At 36.2% G+C, this 26,694-nt stretch overlaps 2 protein-coding genes across 2 annotated transcripts in view; both read left to right on the plus strand.

Annotated features, from left to right (window-relative positions):
- Window positions 1-2,976, plus strand: part of RTTN (rotatin) — a 79,940-nt gene extending 76,964 nt beyond the window's left edge. Inside the window, 3 exon segments of the mRNA XM_058804595.1 lie at window positions 483-586; window positions 942-1,011; window positions 2,592-2,976. Coding sequence (XP_058660578.1) covers window positions 483-586; window positions 942-1,011; window positions 2,592-2,674 — 257 coding nt within the window. The 3' untranslated portion in view covers window positions 2,675-2,976.
- Window positions 2,977-10,514: 7,538 nt separating this feature from the next.
- CD226 (CD226 molecule) overlaps window positions 10,515-26,694 on the plus strand; it is a 35,745-nt gene continuing 19,565 nt past the window's right edge. The window contains 4 exon segments of the mRNA XM_058804729.1: window positions 10,515-10,536; window positions 20,532-20,760; window positions 20,762-20,804; window positions 20,806-20,873. Of these exon segments, the coding sequence (XP_058660712.1) occupies window positions 10,515-10,536; window positions 20,532-20,760; window positions 20,762-20,804; window positions 20,806-20,873 (362 nt within the window).

Genomic DNA, 26,694 nt, shown 5'->3' on the forward strand with positions numbered 1-26,694 from the left:
CAATTCTACAAAATTAAAGCACCTAAAGTGAGGTGGCAAATATTTTTCATTGGTTGCAAATCATGTGCATAATAAGTATGAAGGGAAATAGAAACGTCTTAATATCCATCCTGTTGTGGCTCTAATTGTGGCTACTGGGAGTTATAAAACAGTTTCACAGCTTACTTAGTCCCTTAGCATAGCTGATAGCTATACATAATGTTCATGTTTTATTACTGGTGGCTTAACTTTGTAGCATTACTTGGTTTTGTTTTGCTATATTGTTTTTAACACTTCTTTCAATGTACTGTGCTGATTTTATGAGCATATTGAAATTTAATCGATAATAAAGTTTCTGTAATTCCTCTGCTATACCAGTACTAGTCATAAAAATAAGTATACTCCAAGCATCAATCTACTGAGGCATGTAAATATATTTGCATTGCTCTTGATTATATTTTCTAGATGCATTTGGTTTCATGTTTTTTTATTTGTCTCATTAGATCAAGCAATTGCAGTACTGTCTGCCTGTTTGGAAAGTAACAGTCCTGCTGTTCAGAGAATAGGAGCAGCTTCGCTTTGGGCTTTGCTTCACAACTATCAGAAGGTTAGTATTTAAGAAATCTGTGAAAAAACTGTAATGTTATACTTTTATGCTGTAAACAATACAGTAATCTCTAAGTAAATAATCATAAAGTTTACAATAGTCATTCTGTTTTATTTTGATTGCATAGCTGCCGAGGCTGAGAGATTAAAGAACATGGTATAGAAGCAGTTTGTCCTTCGTAATTTGTGACTTCTTATATAAATGCAGTCTATATGGTGATACAGTTATATTAATTCTAAAAATTCCTACCTCTCATGATCTGATAAATTATTGTAATTTTTTAAACTTTGCTATTAAGGAGCAATCATGTGGGCAAGAAATCTCATTGTGTTTTGTGTGTTTGTGTGTACTACAGGCAAAAGTGACTTTGAAGAATCCATCCATAAGGAGAAGAATAGATGAAGCTTATTCTTTAGTGAAGAAAAGTAGGTCTTATTTCTACTTAATGCCAATTCTTAATTTTTCCATCATTAAAACATTTCAGTTTATATCATCACTTGTAGCACTTGTTGTGCTACAAGTTTTTGAAAGGATACTTTTTCCCTAAAATCACAATTAGCAATGTGGCTTATAGTTAGGCATCTTATAAATAGAGATGGAGAAAAATGCCTTAGGTGAACACCTTAGATAATTACCAAGGTTAGTTTTGAAGTATAGGTCTGATCATGCTTGCAATAAAAAGCCTTTTCACAGTCCAGTTGTGTGAATCTTTAAATCTTAAATTTAGTGATAAGAAAAATTGTTCTTTTAGCAATGACTTTGCCTAACTGTGCTCAGCCTCAGGATTCTCTGTTGAGCCACAGAGATGGGATCAGAACAGAGCACTGTTCCCACATTAAAGCATTCTGGCATGGGTTAGTGACATTCTGAAAGCTTCACATTTTTGCTTAAGTACCTGAACATAGCTCTTGTTTGAATGGCTGCAGTACAATAGATTCAGCTGAAGAACATTCAGTATGGAAAGTGTTCAAACACTGATCTGGAGCTTCAGTAGCTAATAATGGGTTTATTGGTTGTTAGTCACATCAAGTTAGTCTAATCTTGAAAGGACATGGTAATGTCTTTTTAAGCTAATGAGCTTTCCTACTAATTTAAATTGTTCTGGATGTACTCAAATAGGTTTGTTGATTAAGGGGCTTATGATACAAGGTTTCCATAGTATTTGCATAGCATATTTGCCACAAACTTTCTCTCTACATTGACCATTGTTGGTATCCTAATAAGGAGGAGGTGTGTTTTTGATATAACATCTCATAATTTTTCCTGTGCTGTCACCCAAATGAATTAGTTTTGAAAATGTACTGTGGTTTCAAATTTAGCCATTACTAAGTCAACCCTTAAACATAACAGTACAACATTTCACATACTGATAATATATTAACAAGTTTGTATTGTTCCTTACAGCAGAACTACCACGGATCAGAGACTTTGCTACCTTGTTGAATCAACAAGGTAGAAATATGTACCTTTTACAGATTAGCACCTCATAACATTAATACCCATTTATTTATGTACTGCTATAGAACATGAAGGCCCAGACTGAACTATTGATTTTTAATTCAATAAAAATTTACGTATCAAAATAAGGAATAGAAAGGATTTTATGCAACTGTCATTATTATGGTTTATAGTTCTGTAATATGTCATCAATATTGTCACTAAAACATTCCAGCATTAAGGATCCCAACTAGTCTGTGCTTGTAAAACTTTGATCACTTGACAGTAATAATTGGGCTAAAATGGTAGGTTGTTATTGTGAGTACACGTGGGGAAATATTTCAACATTGCTATTGTTATTTTACTTTTTCGGCTTTGTCATACCCAAGAGTAAAACTAAAACAGACTTTGCAACATAAAGTAAAAGTATGTGATTTGTTACTTAACAGAGGTTAAGGTCATAAACCAGCATGAGTTCTTGCAAAGCATTTAATGCAATCTTTGGAAAAGTAATTGTGTATTAAGAATCAACTAGAAATTCAAATCTTGGGGTTTTTTTTCCTTTCAGGTTCTCCCCAGCCAGAAGAAAATGAACTACATGCCTACCATTTAAAATGCTTAGAGAATATAGTGCAGCTTCTTGATTGTTAATGGTCATCAGTCAACTTCTCATGTTGAAATTGAATAGCTTGTTCAATGAGAGCCTGAAATTTGAAGAAAGCACTTCTGATTCACAGATTTGTGACAGCAGCAGATTTGCTGTGGAAGAAATTTATGAAGCCTTTGAGGAAGGAGTTCATCTCTTTGAACCAAAGAAATTGCACTGTTTCTGGTTCAAACTGTTTGTACTGTAATCCCAATGGGAAATTATAATTATGCTACTATGTAAAGTATGTACACAGAAGAAGGAATGTACAGGGGAAAAGATGTGAAAACTGAGTAATTTTCTTAAATTATGCATTGAAATTATTACTGTACAGTATTAGAATTTCTGGTTTGGATTGTTCTTAATAAAGGGGTTTTTAACTGAGATCAGCATTTGCTGTGAGTGAAGTGGAATTTTTAAGATTGCAGGTGTGCAGAGTGTATGCTCAGATTAAAAACTGAAAATGGTGGCAATTGTGGTGTGTTATACATATTAGATGCAGAACAGCAAGGTGTGTGTTGTGGTTTTGAAGAAGATTTCAGTTCAAATTGCTGCATGTTTTTTAAGATGCTAACAATTGAAAAAGAGCTCAATTGCTGATATTAGAGGTGACAGTTATGCTAACATAGCAGTTTTTTCAGGATATGGGGTGTGTGCATCCATTTTAGTTACATTACAACAACGTAGAAAATATTTGAGTCAAAATCTGTTGGTTTCTAAAGACTTGGAATCTTTTGCTTGGGGCAAATTCTCCCCTCTCTTCCCCCCCACTATTATCCAGGCCTGTGTGGCCTTTGAAGTGCTACTGTGTAACTATTGCTCCAACTTTTTCAGTATTCTATGCTGAAAGAGTTTGAGGAAAAAAAATACATTGTTCTCTGAGCACTACTGTTTTTCTGGCCGTGCTTATGGAATGCCTAACAGGATGTTCTAATTTCCCTCAACACTTAAAGCTTTTATTTTATGTCAGAGTCAGATAGAAGGGAGCTAATTCAAAGCAAAACCCAAATAACATCTTTAAGAATTATAGCAAGGCCATGTCTACCTGTAATTAGTCTTTTCTTCTTAACCAGGTGATGAAAGTATTTTCTGCTGACAGAGGGGATTGTGGTTTATTTGTTTAGCAGTGCTTGTAAATTATGTGTGACTTGATATAATTCAGCTGACCATAAGTGTGATGCTTATGGCTGGGTAAAGTCATTACTAGAAATGTAATTATTGGCTTATCTCCCATCCCTCCACCAAACAAAGAGCAAGCATGGACCACCAAAACTTGATTCTTTTCCACTTACTGTGTTGTGTAATTACTGTATTTTGCTAAGCAGTTGTTAAATGCTGTCATGCCCATCCCGTGGTATTTATTGTAGAACACTCAGCTGCAGGGCAGGAGACAGCTCTGCAAGTCAGCATTTGCTGACTGGGCTTGAAAGTGTGAGGTCTTTTTCCTTCAGACTACTAAGTGCTAAGTCTCTTCAGAGACTTATGTTTCAGCATACTCACCCCGATGCTCTTTCTCATAAATCAGTCACTAAGTCAAAGTGCAGATTGTTTGCCATTTTTTCTGTTTCAAAAGGACAAAAAATGAGAGCATTCAATGCCAAATGAATTCTAACGGAAGTAACCATTCTTGCAAGGATGGCAAGATCTCATTCAAAGCATGGATACACATGGATCTCATGAGGAGAATGAGGGCTGCAGTTTCATGACTTCCATGAAGTGCAAGTACAATATAATAAGGCCATAGAAGATCTGGATGCTTGTTTTCTATTAAACATTTCTATTTTACTAAGCTGTGCTTGTTCTTGAAGAAACTATTCACATTGAAAAATCTGGGCAAATTGCTAATACATTTGTTGTTACAGTAAACCTTAGTGCTGTGCTTATCCCAAAATGAGTTATTTTCTCAGTATTCTGCAACAATTTATAGTTGTGGGAAGCAATTGTAGCAATGTCATAAGCAAATACTTATATTTGATGTTGCTATTCTGGAAAATCAAAGCAATTTTTAAACTCTGAGGGCTAAAATCTATATTCATATTGTGAATAAGCTTTCTTCCTTCAAGATTAAGGAAAGGGCTTTATGTCTTTATTTAAAGGACAGCACTTCCTTCCATCAAATTTTCTCTTGAAAACTGGGAGCATAGTGGCTGCATCCTGCCTTCCTGCAGGTTAACAAAGTGAGTTATAAAATGTAAATTACTCTATATTTCCTGTTCACTGGCACTTAGACTACCATAAATAGCCTCACAATAACCTTTAGTCGTAATTGATTTAATGAAAAAAGATTTACATATTTAGACTTCATTCACAGTTAATTTCCAAATTTTGGAGATTCATCTATCTTGAAGGATGGGGTATTTGTCATGTTTGTGTTTTCAAAGAAAATTAAACCCTTAAATACCTTCAAATTCTAAGAACTGTAAAATAATTTTTTATCTTACAGAGGAAAGTGCAATTTAAGTGGAGATGGATTTCCTGAATAAGCTACAGAATTTAAAAGGCAATATTCAACTTTCATCTAGTTTCCCTAATAAAAGGCACAGCTATGCAAGCTAGGAGTCTCTTGAAAATCCTTATCCAAGAGAATTCAATTACCATTTGTGCTAACTGCAGATATATCATGCTCTTACTTGGTTGCTTTATCTTTTATGATAAGCTTGTAATCAAGAAAGAAGTTATTAAATTCAAAAGAGGTAAGCGCATAAAATCCACTAATAATAAGGCTTTCAGATTCTTTTTTAAGATGGATGTGTCATCTAGTGCATGTTCGAAACTTCCACAGAAATAATTTTCACTTAAGAGGTATAATATTGTAGATTAAGCTTAAATAATTTTGTTTTGATTGTGTGTGTTCATGCAAATAGAGGCATTTAGTCATGACTTACTGATGAAGTTTTCAAACCTTTCAGTAATAGGTTCTCAAGCCTACTTGAAAATCCTCAGGAAAAATACTTCATTTATGAGAAAGGGACTATTTTTTGCTCTTCCAGCAATTTGGACTTATGGATTCTCCTCACTCAGCAACTGTGCATCCCTGGATGATGTTTTTCATTGATTCCCCTCCATACCAAACTTGCAAATTACAGCAATTATGGGCTTGTGGCAGCAGTACTGGCCAGATTGGGGAGGGGAGTTTTCTGTACTTGAGACTTCAGCCCAGCTTTTTTTAAGGCTTTCCCTTCACAGTAAAGTAGAAGCTCTGTGACAGCTTCTAAAATCTGCTTTTCCTTCAGAGAAATGTTTTAATGTCTTCCAGGGGAGAAAAAAAAATGGTTAGCAGCCACACAAGGGTTGCTGTCCGCTGGGGATTCTGAGGCTACTCCACATTTCACTTGAGTTTTCTTCTGGTTCAACTCTCCAAGGTGGCTCCTAAAGTAATCACTTACAGCTCCACTGCTGAGACAGCAGGCGTGCTGCCATTGCTTTAGGATAGAGAAGGAGTTGTGGTAAATACAATTTCACAACCCTGCAGTCCTTGTAGGCTCCTCTTTTGGCTCCTGGGCTGCCCTGTGGAAGATGTGCACTCTACATTTATCACCTCATCATCATCATCTTTTTGTGATTACTTAATTTATTCAGGACTTCTGTGTGGTCTCTGAGCTTCCTAAGATCTGATTAGTCTCCCTGTGTTGTAACCCATGAGGGTTTGGCCCCGCGATTGAGGGTCAGTGTGTGCCCTCTGGCCTCCATTCCAGCTATTCTTGGGCACATCTTTATTTTTATAGCTGGTATTTTAGGTGCTGAACATTAGGTAGTAGGGATTTTATAATTAAGTTTGGTATTCAGGGTATGTTTCCCTCCACTCCTCCTCCAATCAGCCACCACAGTCTTTAAAAAAAAAATTTAAAAATTTGAAAAACTGGTTGCATTTTCACTGGAAGAGAAGAATTCTTACAGCACCCACTTTCGTGCATCCAAAATGGAGTCTCAGTCTGTGTTGAATTTACAGCCGACCTATAGGCTTAGGCTCACAAATGTCCTCATTCCTCATAAACAAAACACATAGACCTGCTTTGAATGGTCAGTCTGGATGTTGTCATCATTCCAGCTTCTTGATTGCTTGCCAACAGGCCTATAAATAAATTTGTATGTTGTTAGATCCCAGTCCTTAGCATTTACTATGTACATGTAAGTCTGCTAGGCAGAGCACAGGATGGCAATTCCCAGTGCTTCACATACAGTAGGCAATATGTGATTTAGTGCACATATGTGACTTGCAAATTTCCACTGTTGTTGCAGATCTTTCTTTAAAAACTCAGTTTTAGTAATGCTTTCTAATTGAGAATATCTTCAGAATACTGACCTGGAGTTCAAATACAAATGAGGTCAGCAGCAACAGGGTGAATGTGTTTAAACCCAAGCACTCTCCCTCACCAAAATATCCTTCACTAACCCTAAGTGGCAGTTCAGAGCTTCAGAGAAATGGAGCAGAACAGGAGATGGGGAGGATGTCCTCAGCCTGTGGCCTCTGTCTTAAACATACTGGGAGTTACAGGCTTACCTGTGTCTGTGTTTTAGATCCAGGGGGTAATAAAATGCATGTTATCGGGAGCTTTCTGGCCAATCTAGATATGTCTGCTAACTGAGTTTAACAACAAGGTAATAATTCCTCAGTTTATTTTCTGTGTTATGCTGCATCACAGGCTGCCACTGACTTCAGACACCAGTTAGTTATCTGAACAAAAAACCCCAACAAAACAAACAAATGAACCCAAAAATAACTCCTTTGAGAGAATACATTGTCATCTGTCATTGTCACCTTGACGTCTAGGTGAGTTGACTCTCAACTGGGGCAACACCAATCAATGTGCAAGTGTCAGCATAGTAGTGCTCATCACATAAATAAAAGCTTAGTCTTGTGGGCAAGCTCAAAGTGATTACTCTTCTGAGGTGGATTTCACCAAATCAGGATAAGGAAAATTGCCTTTCTTCTTGCTTCCCATTCTAGGACTCTGTAACTGAGGATTTGCAGAAGGACTTTCTCGCATTGCTGTGGCAGCTGGAGAGTGACTCACTCCTTCTCAGCCAGAGTTTTTCTTGCCCATTAGGATATTTTTCCAGAAAGATGTCTTTCACAGTTGAGCAACAGTACCTGAATAAAAACTTTTAGTTGCTTCCAATTAAAACTACTTTATCTAAACTTCAGAGCCTTCCTGAATCTGGAATTTGGTGAATGGGGGTTGCACTGCATGATCTTCAGAGGTCTCTTCCAACCCTAGCAATTTCATGATTCTGTGAGTCCTGTACATCTACTAACAGGCTTTAGTGCCTATATGATTAAATGCTCTGCAAAGTTTTTCATAAATGGCAAATAACTGTGAAGTTTCAAAGGCTAACACAAGCCCTGCTCTTGCTGGTAGCAGCAGTGTTACTGGAATTCTCTTTTTTTCTGAAAGTTTTGGTGAGATTTTTCATCTGTTTGTGTAAATTAAGACATAGCTCCTCATTAGTCCACAGCTCAGGAGACTGCTCCTTAGAACCTCTGGTGTTGCTGCTTCATGCCTGCAAGATGTACCATTTCCAGCATTAAAAATAAGTTTAAAAAAGGAATATTAAATTCACCTGCATGCTGGTATCTGACCTAATAACTGCTACTCTGGAGTGAAAAATCTTGCATTGTCCAAAATTATTCTGCAATAATTAAAGGTTGGCAAAGAATCCCTGAAAAAAATGCTTATTAATAAAAGAGAAGGAGTGGAGCCGTACAGCAGGAGGTTTTGCCCGCAGCTGGCACAGCCTGTGGGGAGCTTTTGGGGTTCTGTGCAGCCTGTGGCTGTCTCTCTGTCTCAGGAGATTTATAGGAGAAAAATTCTCTCTTCTCACTTTGGGTGTTTGTTGACAGTAATTTGCCATTGTATTGTTTCTATTTATTACATTTCTCATATAATAACAGCAGTCTTCCCTCTCTATTTTGAATAAAACATTTTTACACAGTTTTATGGGGCAATATGATTGAGGTGTCACAAGAACACCTTAAATTCTGTTTTTAAAGCTTTCTTAGCAACAGAAATTTGCATACTGTAAAAATAAAATGATAAAAAAAATGTAGCACAGCACTGGATTATAAGGATTTGTATTCTTCTACTGAGTCTCTATGTGGTTAAACATGCAGTTTAACATTGTGAGATTTCTCCAATATGCTTTTCAAAATATAGTATGACAAACAGTGAGCATGGAATTTTTTATTTTTTTGGAAGTAACAACAACTGATTTTAAGAAGCGAATGACCATAAAAATCAATAAAAAAATCTAACTTTATGCAGTGTTCGACTAGGCCCCAGCAGGGGAAACATTATTGTATGGACAAAGTCACTACGGAATATAGCAGGAATTGAGGTCAAAATGTAATCACGCAGAACACAGCTCTTTGGGATGGATTATTTTATTCTCTCTCTGGACTGAAATACCTTTTAATGGTAACAAATCTCCTTATCCTGTGCTGAGAGTGTATTTGCCATAATGTATTAGAAGAAAGATCCTTAACAGCCTACGCACTTTTTCATATGATTATCCAAAATGTTCCGTGCTTTCTCTCCAACGTGCTGGAATAACTTTCTTTTCAGTTAGAGACAAAATGGCCACTTGGAAGGAGTGGTAGGTAGTAAGTGCTAAACTAAGTGTTTGAAATCTAACTAAAACTGAACATCTAAAGAAACAGAAAAGAAGTGGTAAGGGAGAAAAAGAGAGAAAAAGAAAGATTAAAACGGGTAAAATAGCCTGGTACTGTAGAAAATCAGTTCAAAGGGCCATAGCTATAAACACCTGTGAAAACAGCAGTTCCCTGTGCTATCATAGCTTGTTTGAATTTCAATTATTTAATTGTTTTTAATTCTGTTTTTTTGGTGTTTAGCAACAACCTAAGAGATATTCCACTGCCACTGTTCTAGAAACTTTTGTAAGCTCTTATGGTGTTTTTTTTTTTTTTTTAAATATCAGTGTAACATTATTAATAATGCCATTCTTACAAATGTACCACAAAGAGGTGGCTTCCATGTGTGTGTTCAGCTTCTTATACGTGAATGAAACAGTGAGACAGGCTGGCTCCTCATGGCTGGTTCTGTCTTGTCATCAGTGCATGTTATTGCTGCATTCCAAAGAAGTTCATTTCTTCATACAGAAATCCCCCCTCCCCCACCAGAAGAAGTATAATCTATGTTTTGGTGAAGTCATTGGAAATTCTTGGTAATGTTAAGGGTAAGATTTTTTTTAGTTTCATTTAATTTTGATTCCTGATATTTTCCTTGCATATGTCAGTACACCAACCATGACAACCTTTTTTCAAATGCAGTAGAAGGTCATGTAAGTGTCAGAAATTTCTGTTAGCAGAAGTAATTAATACTGTCAAAATCTTTTCAGAAAAGCAAACTGAGCTATTTAAGATGCTTTTAGTGCTACTCTTCCTGTACAAAGAAAGACTAATATCAGAATGCCAGAAAATTGTGTCTGTGTTCTCAGAAGTACTTATTCACCATTTGCTGAATTCATTCAGCAGCCATTTTCTATATATTATTTTATATGTATACATTTGAAGCAGTAGAATTTCTGCTTCACTGAAAGGGGGACATATATGCATTCATCTCAGACTTGGTAAAAAATGCAGTTGATTCAGTTGTGTAAAAAAAGGTCCATGGAGACTGAGAAATAATGTCCAGGAAATATCATTTACTGTTCTCTACAACAGAAACAAACAAAACAGTACACAAAACATTCAACCCCAGAAATCCAGGAACAAAATTCAGCTATAAAAATACAGTGTATCTTTCATTTTATGTTTTGAAAAATAACAAAACAAAATAGTAATTCTGTATAGTTAAGTTTCCCATTACAAAAGGAATATGGTTTGCAATGGATACAAATGCTGATGCAAGTAAGCTGAAAAATGCAATTTTGATCTTGGTCCTCTGGATCTGGGATGTTAATTTGAATAAACCAAATACCTGGATATGTGTGATTAACAGCCTAACGTGCATGAAGAGCCCTCTCCCATAAGATATTTAGGAATTAACTGCCTGCTAAGTCAAGGTCTCTGGTTATTTCTGATCAAACTAAATGCAGACAACCAGCTCTTTAAAACTATCCTAGCAAGGTTTACCTCAGATTATCTGTTGAAATTCCTGTCTGTCTAATGCATCACATTATTCTGGTAAGCCTTTGAACACTCACACATCATAAATTCAGATCACTACCTTTTAAAATAAATCTCTTTCACTTTAATAAAAAACCCCACAATATCCACTAAAAATAGAAAGATGAAATTGTACAAAAAGAAATATCTACAGTTTTTCCACTTTGAGTGATTCAAAATCACGGAATCATTTAGGCTGGAGAATACCTCCAAATCATCAAGCCCAGCCTCTGACCCATCACCACGCTGTCGATTAGACCGTGGCATGTAAGTGCCATGTCCAGCTAGTTCCTGAACACTTCCTGAGATGGTGACTCCACCACTTCCCTGGGCCGTTTGTTCCAATGCTTAATAAGCTTTTCCATGAAGAAATTCTTCCTAATATCCAACCTGAACCTCCCCTGCTGCAGTTTGAGGCCATGTCCTCTCATCCTGTCACTTGTTACTTGGGAGAAGGGGACGACCCCCACCTGGCTGCACCCTCCCTCCAGGCAGCTGTAGCGAGTGATAAGGGCTCCCCTGAGCCTCCTTTTCTCCAGGATAAACACACACAGCTCTCTCAGCCTCTCCTTGCTTTGTTTAGTCTCTAGAAGTCCTGTGTGTTGTATTTAAACTGACAGGAGTTTCACACAAAATTTCAACTAAGGGGAGTTCAATGCAACCATCAAAACAAGAGCATAATACATTTGACTGATGGCAGCATCAATATGTTAGGATAGTTATGTTGGGATAGTTGATAAGCATTTTTTTGAGCAGAGATGCCACTTCACAGGCATTGTATGATTCCTATGGATCGTAGATGTAATTTCAAAAAAATCTGTCGCAGATCAGTGCCTCTTGTTATGAACATACCAGTGAAACAAAAGATCTATGCAGTCACAATAATTCAATTTAAAAGTTAAATCTGCCTAAAATAACTTGTGATGATTTTTCAAGGAGTGCTCTGAAGCCCTATAGATGTAATTAAACTTTCACCTTCTTAGAAATTGGTGAACAAAATTACAGGCTATATTTTGGAAAATCAAAAAAAATCTCTGATATTCCTTCTCAAACTGAAGACACTAATTGAGCATATGACTCACCACATCTTTATGTCAGTATAAATATCATTGATTTCTTTGGAACTACATTAGCATAGAACAGATGTAATGTGTTGCAGTGGATAAGGCAGGAGTTTATGGCGAAATTATGCTACTTCTACTAAAACAAATGATTGCAGCAGATATTCCTTGGCTCCATTTATTCACAATTGACTGTGATACCTTTCTTGTAAAAGCTCTACTGTTTTATTTGGCTTTGTCTAAACAAATGAAGTTCTGCAAAGCAACAACATGCATACGAAATATCTGTTCTAGGTTTTAGTAGGAAAGGGAATATTACTTGAGGATTGTTATTTAGCAGTGTTTTGGGGGTGGAAAGATAAAGAAAAAGCCCAAACTAAAGCCAAAAATATCCAGTTTAATTAATGATGATACAACACAATTTTGATTTCTTCTTTGGATTTTGTTGTTGTTTTTTTTCATTTAATTGCATACATAAAGATTTAGTAGGATATAGTTGTTTTTACATACTTTCTGTGTCGTTCTTAAACCCTTTCCACGGTTTAGACGGGGCAGCATTTAGTTCATGATTCATTCAAAAGTTTCCTAGCAAATGTTTTTTTTTTGTTTTCTGTTTTGAATATCTCTAAGCAGGACAGTTTTAGGAGGAGAGTTCACTTGTTTGTTCTGAAGAATGCCTTTTTCAAGGAGCAGCTTGAGTGGTTGGCTTTGTACTTCTTCCAACATTTAAAGCCAGTCTAAGATGAAAAAGTGGAAAAGAAAGAAGTGGCCATGCATTCTGCCAGGGCATTTGTCTGGAAACCAGGATATTTGTGTTTGGCATTTGGTGTTTGGGGTGGTCTTATTTGCCTTTCATTTTCTCTTTGTGTGTGTGTTTGTGTGTGTAGAGGGGAGATTTTAGATAGCATTGTCTGCTTGAGTTGATCTTGTAGGGAGATGGGCACTATCAGAAAATGATTAATTGTCACTTTGCTGTTTTACCAAGCTTTTTCCCAATAAAGGTCCACAAAAAGGGCTTAAGAAAAAGAAGATGCATGAGATAACTTTGCTAGAAAGGTAACTTTTCAGGTCCTGGATGCATCAACAAAAAATAGTTAAGGATGCCATATAGGAAAGATGCATTTTTTGCCCTCTTTAACTTTCTGCCTCAATTTTGAAGGCCATTTAAAAACTCATAAACTTCTTTGCCTTATAAAAGTTAGAGGTCTTTCTTGGAGAAATTTCTGAGCTGACAACATCCTATAATTAAGGATAGCCTCAACCTTAAGTGAACTGCCTCGGCAGGAAGTTTTCACATTCAGGCTGTGTTTGAGGGCATTGTTTAGGAAACAGCTCTGTAAGCCTCTGCCAGAAAGAGAAAAAGATCCAGCAACGTTCATTTCCTTAAACAGACCTTTAACAGGGCTTTTTAGCAGCATGATGGACATAGAAAGAAGAGTTGAACTAGGAAAAGAATAATCCAGGAAAAATAATAGGTGTACAAGGATGACTGTACTCTGAAACAGAAAGTTCCATTTCCTGTACCAAAACCAGATTTTTGTGAGAACCTTGAAGCCTTTCTGCTTTGATTTTTCTTTCATTAAAATTAAACATTCATGTCTCTGCAAAAAACATCACCTTTTGCAAACTAATAAAATGAGAGATTTCAGCAGGAATACAAAAATTCAAGTGGAAGAAATAAACATAGTCAACTATGCAGAATTAGTATATTAAATACTTTGAGACCCAAATGTACTTTACTTTCTTTTGTGAATTAGGTTTTTTCATGTTTTCAAATGTTTTCTTTCATGTTATTACTGGATAGAAATTCTTAGACTACTTTTCAACAGATTTTGAATAAAAATCCAGTACTATCTTCCTAGTACAAAAATAGAGAAGTTCATAAAATCTTTCTAAGGAAATTTCTGATACCTTATTGAACTAATCAGTAGCAAACATTTACAGCCAAGATCATTGAAGAGAAAAGGCTTAGACTGAAGAAAATATGTTGTGATAATTTTTAACATTAAGCAATCATGTAAATAAAAATATAAACAAAATAAATTAGGAGCATATTTTAGTTGGTTGATTTGTTGGGGTTTTCTCTCCCTTTTCTAAGTAGATCAACTTGGCTTTGTTAATTGTCTTCACAAGTATCTTCACTTTTCCATCCTATTTTTCACTTTTGTTTTATATAAATGCAGAGGAACAATCTGAATGGCTGCTTTAAGGGTTTCCCCTTCACACTCAGACACATGAACTTCCCTCAAGTTCAACAGCTCCTCACAGGCAGACACTCCAGCCATGAACACATCAAAGGAATGTTACTTACACATTGAATTTGAAAGTTCCATGAACTTCCTTATCTCCTACCAACACACCTTTCACTCGAGAATTGGTAGCAGTAGTGATTCATAGTGTTCATAACTTGCTCAGCAGTGGTGCTTCTTCCTCTGCTCAAATCAGACGTTTATACCATTGGTACATCTCACCACTAGCCATCTGTCACTAAATGTATCTTTTACAGGTTCAGATGACACCCATTACACACGTATAATCTCCCTGGAAAAGCTGGGAAAATGCTCTTCTCTTAGAGCTCTCCAACCTTGACATCACAGTGCCATAGCTGAACCCCATCCCGGAGCTCATCCCCACACAAGCCCTTGCTCACTCCCCAGCCAGTGGGATCAGGGAGAGAATTGGAAGGCTAGAAAAGCTGGAAAACTCATGGATTGAGTTGAGAGAGTTCAATAGGAAAAGCAACAGATGTGTATGTGAGCAAAGGAAATCAAGGAGTCCATTCCTCACTTCCCATAGCTGGCATGTTCAGCCATCTCCAGGTGCATTGGGTCTGGAGATGGAGGCAGTTCTTCCACAGCAGCACTCGCAGTGCTCTGAGGGACTGAGGGTGTCTCCACCCAGCAAGCCACAGCCTCTGGATAGATGTCTGGGGACACCTGGGACTGTGGGCTACCTGCTGTGACAGGAACTAGGGATGGCACAAAGGGGCTGCTCTTGTCTGAGGGCTACCTCAGACCTAGGGGAGTTGCACTGGTGAGCATTTGCAGCTGAATTGCTTGCCTCTCTTGTACACTTCTGCTATTAATATTGTTACTGCTACTGTTTGTTTTCTTATCTCATTGCTGGTTCCAGTAAACTGTTCTTACCTCAACCCGTGATCTTCAGCTCTTGTGCCTCCAATTCTCCTCTCCAGCCCAATGCAGGGGAGGGGCGGATGAGAACACTAAATTGAAGAATGCATTCCTGAACACTAAATGGGAGAATACATTCCTAAACCACAACACTGACACATTGAGGTATTCAGTGTTATGTTAGGATGAATAGCCAAAAATATAAGTTATTTTCCAGTTCCAAAAATGCAGAAGTATCGACATTTATTTAAGATTCCTGAATTCATATCTTCTTGCAAATGTGGGTTTGTTTTTTTTTTTTTGGTTGAAGTGTATTATCATAAAACTATGATTTATATAACATTACCTCTTGCAGGCCAGTATGTTTAGGAATAAAAATATTATTGAGAAGTTAAGCAGGTAGATTCTATTTTCTTTACTTTTCTACATTTGGAAAAGTCTTTAAGATTCAATTTTTTCCCTCTCTGAATCATCTTTATCAAGATATCCCCAAAATGTGACCATATTTAATTTACAAATATTTTATTTCTCTTTGTAGGAATGTTTTTTGTCCATTTAACTTCTCCTTTGAGATGAAAGAATACATACTGAAGAATCCTATCCCTTATCTTACTGAATATGGCATGCCTATAGATTAATCCTGTTTGGGGTGTTTGATTGTTCAATTAAATTAGATGCAGAATAGAAAAAAAGCAAATTGAATTATTGTGCCTTTATCCATCTGCACCACTCAGCCATCCCACTTAAAGGAACAGAGAATGCTGCATGGAAAAATATTTTTCTTGACTGTGAACTCTCCTCCACAGAGAAAAAGGAACATCCCTTGTCACTGAATTTTTGCTCTGGGTTAGTTAACCTGGCTTCTGCAGGGTCAGAGCTAAACTCCAGGGGTGGTCACAGCAGGTGTGAAATTGCTAAATCCTCCCTCCTCCCAGCCCACTCGCTTCATTGCCTTCACTGAAAAGTCAGTGCAACTAAAGAGCCTTTTTGTCCTGGCCATTTTCCAGCTGGTCATTTTTGCTGGTAAGGAAATGGTAGCTGGGGTGGTTTGTTCCCCTTCTGGGTGTCTCCTACTTCACTGCACTCAAGGCCTTTCTTTCTGGTGGTAACATTCTTCTGCAAGAATATTCTCCACTCTTTCTGCATTATTGCTACAGGCCTATCTGGTAAATCTTAAATACTAATGAATCATTAAAAAGGGTATTAACATATTTGCTGGCCTTATATGTGTGTCTTATTCTTCACAGTTTTATAGCAATTTCTATTAAAAACCTCATTACAGAGATTATTGTGACATGCTTTGAAACAGCAACATTCATTACATATTATCTATGGATTGGAATTTGGGAAATTAATGCACCAGGAAATGAAATGACTCACCCAGGGTCTCTGAAGAGGTATGTTCAAATCATGATTAAAATCCAAGCTGTAGATCTGCATTGTTTGCTGCACAATCTTTTTTGCTTTTCCTCTTTTTTTCTTTAAACCACATCAGTTTTACATTTAGCTGGAAAATTCCACTGCGCTGCTTTTGTTGTCAAACGATAATTGGCATTTAGCCAATTACTTTAGTTAAATGTGGCTTGTTTGAGAGCATTCCCTTCCTCTTCTTGGGAGTTCAAAGCATGGAGAGGAAATGGGATAACTGGGAGAGAAGAGCCAGGCTGTGGGGAAGGATGGGCAGAGAAATGGAGAGGCAGAGACCAAAGAAGTGCTCAGGTGATGGGGTGTCTGTGAGATGTGCTGCTGCTGCTGCTGTGAGTCTTGTATCCACAAATGGTCAGAGTGACACGGATTTCCCAGCCTTTCAGTTTGGGTGGCGTAGGGAGAAAAGAGGGATAGAGGGAAGGGAGGAATGAAGAGAGGCTGTGAGAGGCTGCACATTGGGTTTTTCCTTACATTACCTGCTCTGGAGTGCCCACTGCCAAGGTGGGTAGTGTGGAAATGGTAGATATTCATTATCATAGGCACACCCTCTGTAAAAATATGATGTTTTACGTGTCTACTTCCAAACTGTAAGAGTGGAATCAACTCTGACAGTGTTCACAGCATTCTGGTTTGTGTCTTGCAGATGTGTTGCCCTTGTCTCTCCAGGAGACTTGTCCTGGTGTCCAGAGGGGACTTCAATTGCAGCCTTTAGCGGGGAGACCCTGCAATGCCCTGCCTACAGGGTATTTTTTTTATCAGGTACAATGAGGGATCCTGTCCTTGGGGCCAGCTGCCCAAGAATTCTTGACATTTTCAGTAATTTTGTCTGTTGTAGAGCAAATAAATGTCCTTAGACATAAACATATCATCAATACTTAGTCATCACAAGGAGTTAGAAATTTATTTCTTAACTTCTGTTTTCCTTTCAATGCCAGATGGAGAGAAATGAACAAGAAATTCAGAGCAATAAAATTGCAATTTTCTATATAGACAGATAAGTGAAGAATAATTTTCATTTAAGGGAATATGTCTTCATTTTGGAGATATCCTGAATATATCTTAGCTTCGGTTTGAGGAAACAGATGTGTGGAAAAAATTCATTTGTAATAATAATAGTAAAGAAATTAACATATGCTTATATTTTTCATTCCACTTTAGATTTTGTGGAACACCACTCATCTGTAAACTACTATGTGCACATGTATTATTGCATAAAGAATAATATTTCATGTTAGAGATGTACTTTCTTTTTTTTGCCTCTTCTGCAACTGCAATGTGAGAACTGCTAGCCAGAAGGCTGAAGATTTAAATGTGGGATCCATATAGTTCCAATGTAGCAGATTTAAAGGCTGTAATGCCACAGAGCATCCAGGAATCTGACCAATTTGACTCATAAATCCTTTCAAATACAAAATCTGCAGTATAGTATCTGAAGCTTCCCATTTCCTGCTTTTCTTATCAGTAATGCTTCTGTGTTTCCTGAGACAAGCTAAATGTAAGTTAATCTTTTGATCTGTTTGAAAAGATAACTTTGTCATGCAAATAAAATGAGGCTCAGTCTCCAGTTCTATTCTCATCCATTTAGATTTTTATACTGAGCATCAAAGGGACTACTACTGACTATCTAGGTGTACCTTGTGAATCCAGATTTTGGATTGCCCATGACAATTTCAATTGCTCAATTAAAATGTTAAGTAAGTATTACTCTTAGGAAATAGGAAACTGCTTTAAAAAATTGTGTCCTATTATAAGACTTTATTAATCCTCAAAGCCTGCACTGCTGTGAAGTTCCAGTACTTGAGGAAATTCCCAAAATATTGAAGTTACTGCAATAAAAACAATATACAAATGAAGAAACAAAGTCTGTAACAATTTTAATGAGGAGGTGGTTGTGTTAAAAATAATTTGGAAAACTAAGCTCAGGAGTTTAACAAAATATTTTGCATAACATATTTTTCTGTATTTAAGAAGTTTTTTTTATTTGTAACATATCTGGTGAATCTGTGAGTGTGGTGAGGCACAGGATTAGTTTTCCCTGAAAAGTTGTGGAAGTCCCATCCCTGTAAATGTTCAAAGACAGGTTGGATGAGGCGCTGAGCAACCTGGTCTAGTGGAAGGTGCCCCTGGCCATGGCAAGTGGGTCAGAACCAGATGGTCTTTAAGGTCCCTTCCAGCCCAAAGCTTTGCATGATTCTGTGATTCTATGATTCTATGAATTCAAAGTATACCACTTCCTCATGAAACAGAATCCCAATCCTGTTTAGGGGACTACAGTCTCTGCCACAATTTCACTTACTACAACAGTGAACATTATTTCCCACACAGGGAAAAATAGAAAATCACTTGCAAAAGCAAATAAAATCACAAGAAAAGAAAAAAGAAAAAAAAAAGTCAAGGTTTATTGACATGTCACACTGAAATTTAGATTTCTTCTTCCCCACAGAGTCACTATCTGTAAGAAGAAAATTTTAAAAATACTTGAAATTTCTGTGAAAATTGTTGCAGTTAACAAGAAGACAAGAATCATGTCAGCTTAAGAGATTGAGAACAGTAACCTTTATAAGTATTTTCTAAATTTTGACAAAAAGATACATTACTAATCATATATTTATATAACTATATTCCCTTTTATTTGTTTCTAAAAGTAAATTCAGGTAGTACCGCTTTTTGAGTTAAGAAGTTGTATAGAGTAGAATTTCCTCAGTCATCATTTGGTGGATTCTGTTTGTTGGTGAGGTCAAGTAGAAATAAGTGTAACTACAACAATGTGGAATTACAGTTGCAAAATGGAGTAATTGGAAAAATTGAAAATTGTAGAATCATTTAGGTTGGAAAAGAACTGTATGTTGTACCATCATAAAAGATGCCCAGTTTTGTACAGATAAATATATGCACATTTTGATTTCCAGTCAGGTTGTTGTGGAAGGTGCTTTGAGCAGCTGTGATGATGAGTCCTTCTCTAGCTATGTGCAGGCTATTATTCACCTGAAATATTAACTTCTGTTGTCAGCTTTTGTTCAAATTGCACTTATTTATTCATTGGAGAATTTTAATGGGACGATTCAAGGTTACTTTTGACTTCAAATTAGTCATATTGTTCCAATTTCAAGCAGCTCCATAAAAATGTGGTTTGCCAAAGTGCAAAAATACTTGCAGTTGTCCCAGGAAAAATCCATTAAAAATGTAAGAGTGAGGCTTGTTTTGACAAATTTCAACATGAGTCATGAATACTCAGGATTCTTACACCTTTGAACACGAATTTTCAAGCTGCATAATTTTGATCCCAAAATAATACCTCATGACATATTATCACAAATAAATCCTCCGACCTAAGATTTTTATAACTAGACCTAACTTTTTATAACTAGTCACCAATTTATGACCTATAGGAACTGTCTTATCTTCTCTTTAGATTATTTTAATCCCTGAAGAATAGATAAATGTTGAACTGTGGTGTCTGAAAAAAAATCCCAGTTCATTTTGGATACATAGCCTGGAAAATTTGTGTTTTCTTCTGGTGATAAACCCTGAAGATCCCTGCTTCATCAGTTATTACAGTATCCGTGCATATTGCAATAGATTCATTGGCAATGAAAACTTTATTCTGAGATTGATTTTGGTGGGAATTTAGACAATTTCTGATGCAACTGCACTGAGGCTTCTAACTGGATGTTTCTCAGAATGTGAAAGTAAGAAGCACATGGTGTTTTTCATATTCCAAAAATGAAAATATCCTGTCAGGGGGGCACTAGATGTGCAGAGATTGAATAAAATCATGTCACACTGCAGTCACTGATTCCACATTCTTTGAAAGGGACTACACAGTTCTTTTTACTATTGGCCTGCAGCTTTGTGGAAATAAGGTTGCTTTCTTATTCCTAGTTTGCATCTTTTTTTTAATATCATATCACAGCAGATATAATCAAAATTCACTCGTGGAGCGTGGACAAATTTTAACAGTTCAGTGACATTCACAAATTAAAAGTAATAATAATTTGTAGGTTTTGGGGGTTTTTTCAGCAAATTTTTTTTGCAGTGTTTTGCTTGTAGTGGTACCAAAATTTTTCTGGGTTTCTGTATGAATCTAATTTTCAGTTATGTTAATACTGAAACTGAGTTTCTGTGTGTGCTTTAGCCAACATGGAAGCATAGTTTGCAGATTCATCTGCGAAGCTTACTGAGAAAGTGAAAATGCAGTGCATGTATATATAAAAAAAAAAAGCTGTGATAATCCAGACATCCTGGATGAAACTTAATGTAACTCTTAGAGAAAATACAGCTGTCTTGAGTCCAATCTATGGCATACATATCAAAGACAAATACAATGGAAGAACTTATTTTGAAAATAATGCCCTTCATCAAGAGCACTTTGGAAGATGATGGTCTCCATTATAACCAACATTTTCTCCATTCTAACTAATCCAGATGGAGTTTTGAAAAACGTAATTGAAACTACTCAGGTCATCAAATATCTCATTTTTTTAAAATTTCAGATATATGCAAGACAGAAATTTATGCCAATTCAGGGAGCATCTGGTATTGCAACTTTTTCTTTAAGAGATTTTTTTATTTAAATTGGAAAAGGGAAGAAGGAAGAAAAAGATCTCTCTATGTCCATGTACTTTCTGTGTAGTTGTCCATGTACTTTCCAAAAACCCTGTAATTACCTAACCACTCATCCCATTTGGTTTCCCTTTCACTCCTATGACTAAGAGGAGAAAGAACTCTTTTCTAGTAATTTTCCATGCATGCCTAATCAACATGGGTCAGCTGAAAACTGAAAACTTAGAAGAATCATTATGTACATATGACAGAATAGCCTTCAAAAGATAAGCAGTTGGTCTTATTGTTTTGTTGATTTGGTAGCCGCAATGTAGAAAAATTATACTCCTCTTTCCCAATCTCCTGAGTGAAAAGAGATGCCATTCAATATTTGATTGTATTTCCCAGCTAGGAAATAAAAGATCAAAAGGAAATTTCAGTTCCTAGCATTTGAAAGGCAGGCAAAACAGATCTCTCTTTTGGTTCAACCCCACCTGACTTCTGGCAGTGCAAAGCCCTTATACACAATGGGTCCATTTTCTATATAATTCTGGAAGTTAGGTGCAGTAGAGATGTGGAAGTCCTTGTGGTCTTTTTTCTGGCCAAGGCAGCACTGATACCACTGTTTGTTCCTGGATGTCTCCGCTGGAGTTAATCTGAAATGATGCAAGAAACAAGGCAGTCACCTTCACGTGGGATGTCCACTCTTCTGTCCAGCACCTCCATTAGGCAATCACCTTACAGATTTGAGTACCCTGTAACTCACACAAAAAGTGGATTTAATAGCAGAGGTAAGTTTTTTTTTGGAAATTATTCTGTAGGGTTCAGTATTCTCAGCATGGGGGATTTCTCTCCTGGTTTTAGCACACTAAAAATGAAACCTTAATCAACAGCAAACCCCTCGTGTTTCAAGTATGTCTATTTAAATCAACTACAAAGGTAGGCAATGATTTTGAATAGAAATGAATCCTTTTCCATTTAAAGAATCAAGATGTCTGAGAACAATCCTGTTCAGCTCCTGGTAGATATGTATAAGCATGATCTGATCTGAGGAAAATGGAGTGTATTTCCAGTAAAGATAAATACTGCAGCTTTAATCTACACTGCAAATTACATATGTTATTAAAACATATGTTATTATATATGTTATTAAATATGTAACATTGTTACATATTATTACATATTAATATGTAATAATATTACATATGCTACATTACATATTAAATGTAATAACATACATTACATATGTTATTAAAATACTCTAGAGAATATATTTATTTATGAAGTAGTCATAGTAGAACTGTTTTCAGTTCAGTTAAAGTCAGATTTTATCTTACTTTACCAGCACCTTTGTCAGTACCAAGTATTTTAACTCCTGGACAACATGTTGCTGAGACTAAATAAACAGTAAAATTCACATCCATGTAGGCAGTATTTTAGCTTGCTGCTGACACCAGATGCCTATTTTTTCTTGTCTTCCAAACTGTAAAATTAGGACATTGATGCTCATCTTTAAAGTGTTTTTTTTTTTTTTTTCTGCACCAGGGTAAAAGTATTGAGAAAGCTGAGTGTTAGTCTCATATTTTACTGTATTGAATCTTGTTCTAAAAGATTCACATAAAAATAATTGGGGTCCTGGTATATTAAATGCTTTTTAAGGTATGTTTTTTCATAGAATAAAGCAATCTGGCAAACATATAAGAATGATCCTTTTATAGGTAATTAAACTTTTTTTCCAATTACAGTGTGTTTTTTTTTGTTTGGACTTATACGTTGATTATTGATTCCCAATAGACATTACTTTTCTAAAAACATTAATTTATCTACAGTCCCCCAGACAAATAAACAACTCACTGCAAAATCCATTTCTTCTTCTTCAGTTAATCAACAAAAATTTAATAGACTAATTTCTTTTTCTTGTGATTTGCATGGTGTCTAATGCTTTGTAATTCATGCTTTTAGTTTAAATATTGATTGGCTGAGCTAAAGTTGTGAAGCGTGTGCCTGAAAAAGCATGCAACTTTGTGTGTAACTTTTTCATATATTCAAGATGAAACTTAAGCTTGCTCTGTGAATTGGCACGGTGAAGTTAAGTAGGTATTATTAAGGTTTTTGTGTCAATCAAAACTGAAGCCAGGTTTATAATTTAAATCATGCCAGCAAGGCATTGAAAATTGTTAGGATTTATTTATAATGACCTGTTACTGTTGGACACAGAGACATTCCTGCACCAACTTAGGCAGGTAACTATGCCATGGAGGAATCTGCAGTGCAAACTTCAATGAAAGCTGACAGCAGACTATAGATGTAGAATATATGATTGGCTTTCAAAATTTCCATTGAAAGGAAATAGCAGAAATAAATGAAATAATGCCATATGGCATTATGCTCATGATGGAGATTTCTTAACTAGACTAAATGTGAAATGTTCTTCACATGTCAATCATATCTGCTGGCATTTACATAAATTTGAATAAAGTATCTTGGGCTAACTTTTACTGTCTTGCAAAACAATGAATGTTTCTGCACTCAATCTGTTCCAAGTTGCTCTAATGCTTCATTCCTGGTATTCAACAGAGTTCATGAGTCTGATTTCGCTTTCCCATGTTCTTTGTATAATTTTTAAAAGTTCTAATGCAAAGTGAGTAAATTTAGCGTGAGTCTGAGTAAAGATTTCAAGCTGCATCCAGTGGTGACAGCAGTGCCACCAAATCCAGAAACTCAAGTGGTAACAAAACCCTGACACTACAAGATCAAGATGTTAAAAAAGGTTGGGGATCACGACTTTCTTTTCAAAACAAAAACAGAAACAGAAGAAAGAAATCAGGTTTTTGAAAATCATTTAGCACGTTTTTCTTAGCATTTTGACAATATCTCTATTTTTCTTTAGAGTAAAGGTGTCTTCATAAAAAGAATGTCCATGGTGGTTGCACTCTTTCATGTGGAGTAAAGATATATTGAATGAATAAGAGAATACAACAGATTTCTAGTGTCTGAGGTTTCAAAATAGTACTGGAGAAACTCTCCTTAGGACTCTTCTTGTGGCTCAGTCTCTGGTCACAGAACAGCAATTCATCCCACCATGGTCTTGGTGGGGTGAACACAGCTCTTTTTCAATCAAGGACAAAAGTGAGGGAAAAAAAAGAAAAATGATGGCTGAACTGGCATAAGGACCTGAGATCCTAGGAGACACAGGAGACTATAACTCTCATTACAGAGATCTCTTGATGCACTGTCCTCCTTGTTGGTAGATGGAACACCCTAGAATTGGTGATAAATCATCACTTATATAAAATTTTTTTGATGCAATAATTCTAGTGATAGAATTTTATTTTTTTTTTACTAGATATGGTCTTAACTTATTCCTGGAGATTTATAAGAATATGTAATAAAATCATAGACATATATTGTTCCTTTTGCCATGAATTTTGGCTGAAGGTTTCTTATGGAATTTGTGAAATAGGTGAGAGAGGACTCTTGCAGACTGCACAGTGTTATCCATGCTTTCTTTATGCCCAGTGACTGAAGCAGTTACTGAAACAGACTGAAAGAAAATAAATAATATTCAGGATATTATATCAGAAACTTGACAGGTTATGTAGCTACAGGATATTCTTACATGTGGATGCAGTGTTGAAATCCTGTGCCATAAAGGAAGAACTTGAGAGTTCGTGCTGCCTCTTTTACACATGAATGTATGGGTAAAGAACACTTTAGTTATCCCACAGGAAGATACTTGCCAGCTGGGTGAATCTGAGGCTTCTGTTTTTTTTTTTCTTTTTCCTCCTTGCAGAGTGAGCATACATTCAACAGTTTTCAGAACTGAATTCAAGGGACCTTTTTTTATCTTCAGTGTTCCCACATTATATGAGTCACAAATCCTCCTGCACTAAGCAGACAAAACACTTACTTTCAGAGAAAAATTCTTTACATATTTTCTAAGATACACTGATTATGTAAGCATAGTCAGTATCTTTATTCCATCATTCTTAATGAACAGTTTAAAAGTGATCTGTAGTTTCTTAGGTACAATGCTTAGGGATGTATGTCTGAAGACTGATTTCAAGTTCAGTACAAAATGTGAGGAGCAGAGATTGAAGTCACTGTTAAGAGAAGAAGCATTGCAATTGAAGACATCACACAGGAATCATTGATCATTGAAGAGATGTTAATTCATGCACTTGTTGACTGGAAGAAAAGGTATTTGAAGCTGCAGATATTGAAACTTTAATTTTTTTAAAATTTCAAATGGAAGAGAGCAGTGCACTGGGACAGTCCATTGGACAGGGCAGTTTGGAGGTACATCTTATACTTTTCATCCCAGGTGACCACTCAAAACACAATAAACAACAGTGACATTTCACCATTTGCCAGACACGTATCTAACAGCAGCAAAGTAGCAGCGGGAATTCCTGCAATCCTTCTTTCTTTTGTTTTAAACTATTAACTTTTGCAAAGAAAGGTATACAGTGAAAATATATATCTACAGTCTTTAGAACATAAAAAGGAGACATTGAGTGACTTTAATTTATAAAAGCATTGGAAGAAGTATTGGGAAATTTCCTTTATTCTTTATATGATGTGCACTGTCTTTTTCTGGTTTGTCCGGTATTTGATTACCTTTGTCCACTTGAGGTATGGATGCATTTATTTACTTTATCCTTTTCCAGACCTGTCCTTAATCCTTTGGTTCTTTTCTGCTCCGGTAAAGTCATCAGTACAAAAGTCACTCATCTGTGATGGTTTTTTTAAAAGTACGAATAAAGTATCAATTCACAGAAAAAGAGTTTAAGGAATTATTCTGGCCAGGAAATTCAGGTTTTGTCATGTCATCTACATATCTGCCTTAAAGATCTTTGTTGTTTTTCAGCTGTACTTGACTTCATGGAGCATTATAATGAGGGTGTATAAACAGAAAAGCTAAGACGTCAACAGACAAATATTGGGTTTAAAAAATGATTTCCATCAATATCTGTGCATCTAGAACTTAAGAATTTTCAAACCTGAACCGTATTCCTGTCTTGTTCCCAATCTGGCAAAATAAATTAGTGATAATTTGCATGCAAAATGTCTTCCAGGTCCAGGGCTCTGTTGGACTTGACAGATATATTTTAAGCTCCCTGTACAGAAACTACGCAAAACTTTCTTCCTCTTGCACTCTCATATCTGTGATGATACATTATGTGCCATTACTGCTTGGTTAGAACTTCCTATTGTCATTGCCCATAATGATAATCTTACTCTTTTCTACCTTGCCCTTCTTGAAAGCATGAAGATTTTCTTGGTCAGCTGCTGCTCAGTGCAACAATTTTCCCATTTCCAGACCACGGCATTAATGCCTCCTACACAACCACAAACTATCCTCTGACTCATGCTGCCTTGAGAAGTGCTGGTAAGTTCACCTGGCTTCATGTGCTTCACACATCCTTCCAGAACCTCTTGGCCTTATTAATAGTTAGCTCTCTAGGCCGCATTGCTTCAAAATGCAGTAGGCCCTGAGCTAAAAGTTTTAAAGTTTTCATCGAAATGTAATTGGAATGTTGATTATTTCAAATTCAACAGAAGCAGAAATGATTGAACAATTTGCAAAGAGCTTTGTGATGCAGAACTCAGTCAGCTAAAACTGAATCAGAAATCTTAAAATGGACGATGAGCAAATTTGCAATACAAATATAACTTGAAATATAAAATATAATAAACATCATTAGAGAGATCATAAACTGATATTGATCTACCAT

This window comes from Ammospiza caudacuta, chromosome 1 (assembly GCF_027887145.1).
Source record: "Ammospiza caudacuta isolate bAmmCau1 chromosome 1, bAmmCau1.pri, whole genome shotgun sequence".
Classification (NCBI taxonomy): Eukaryota; Metazoa; Chordata; class Aves; order Passeriformes; family Passerellidae; genus Ammospiza; species Ammospiza caudacuta.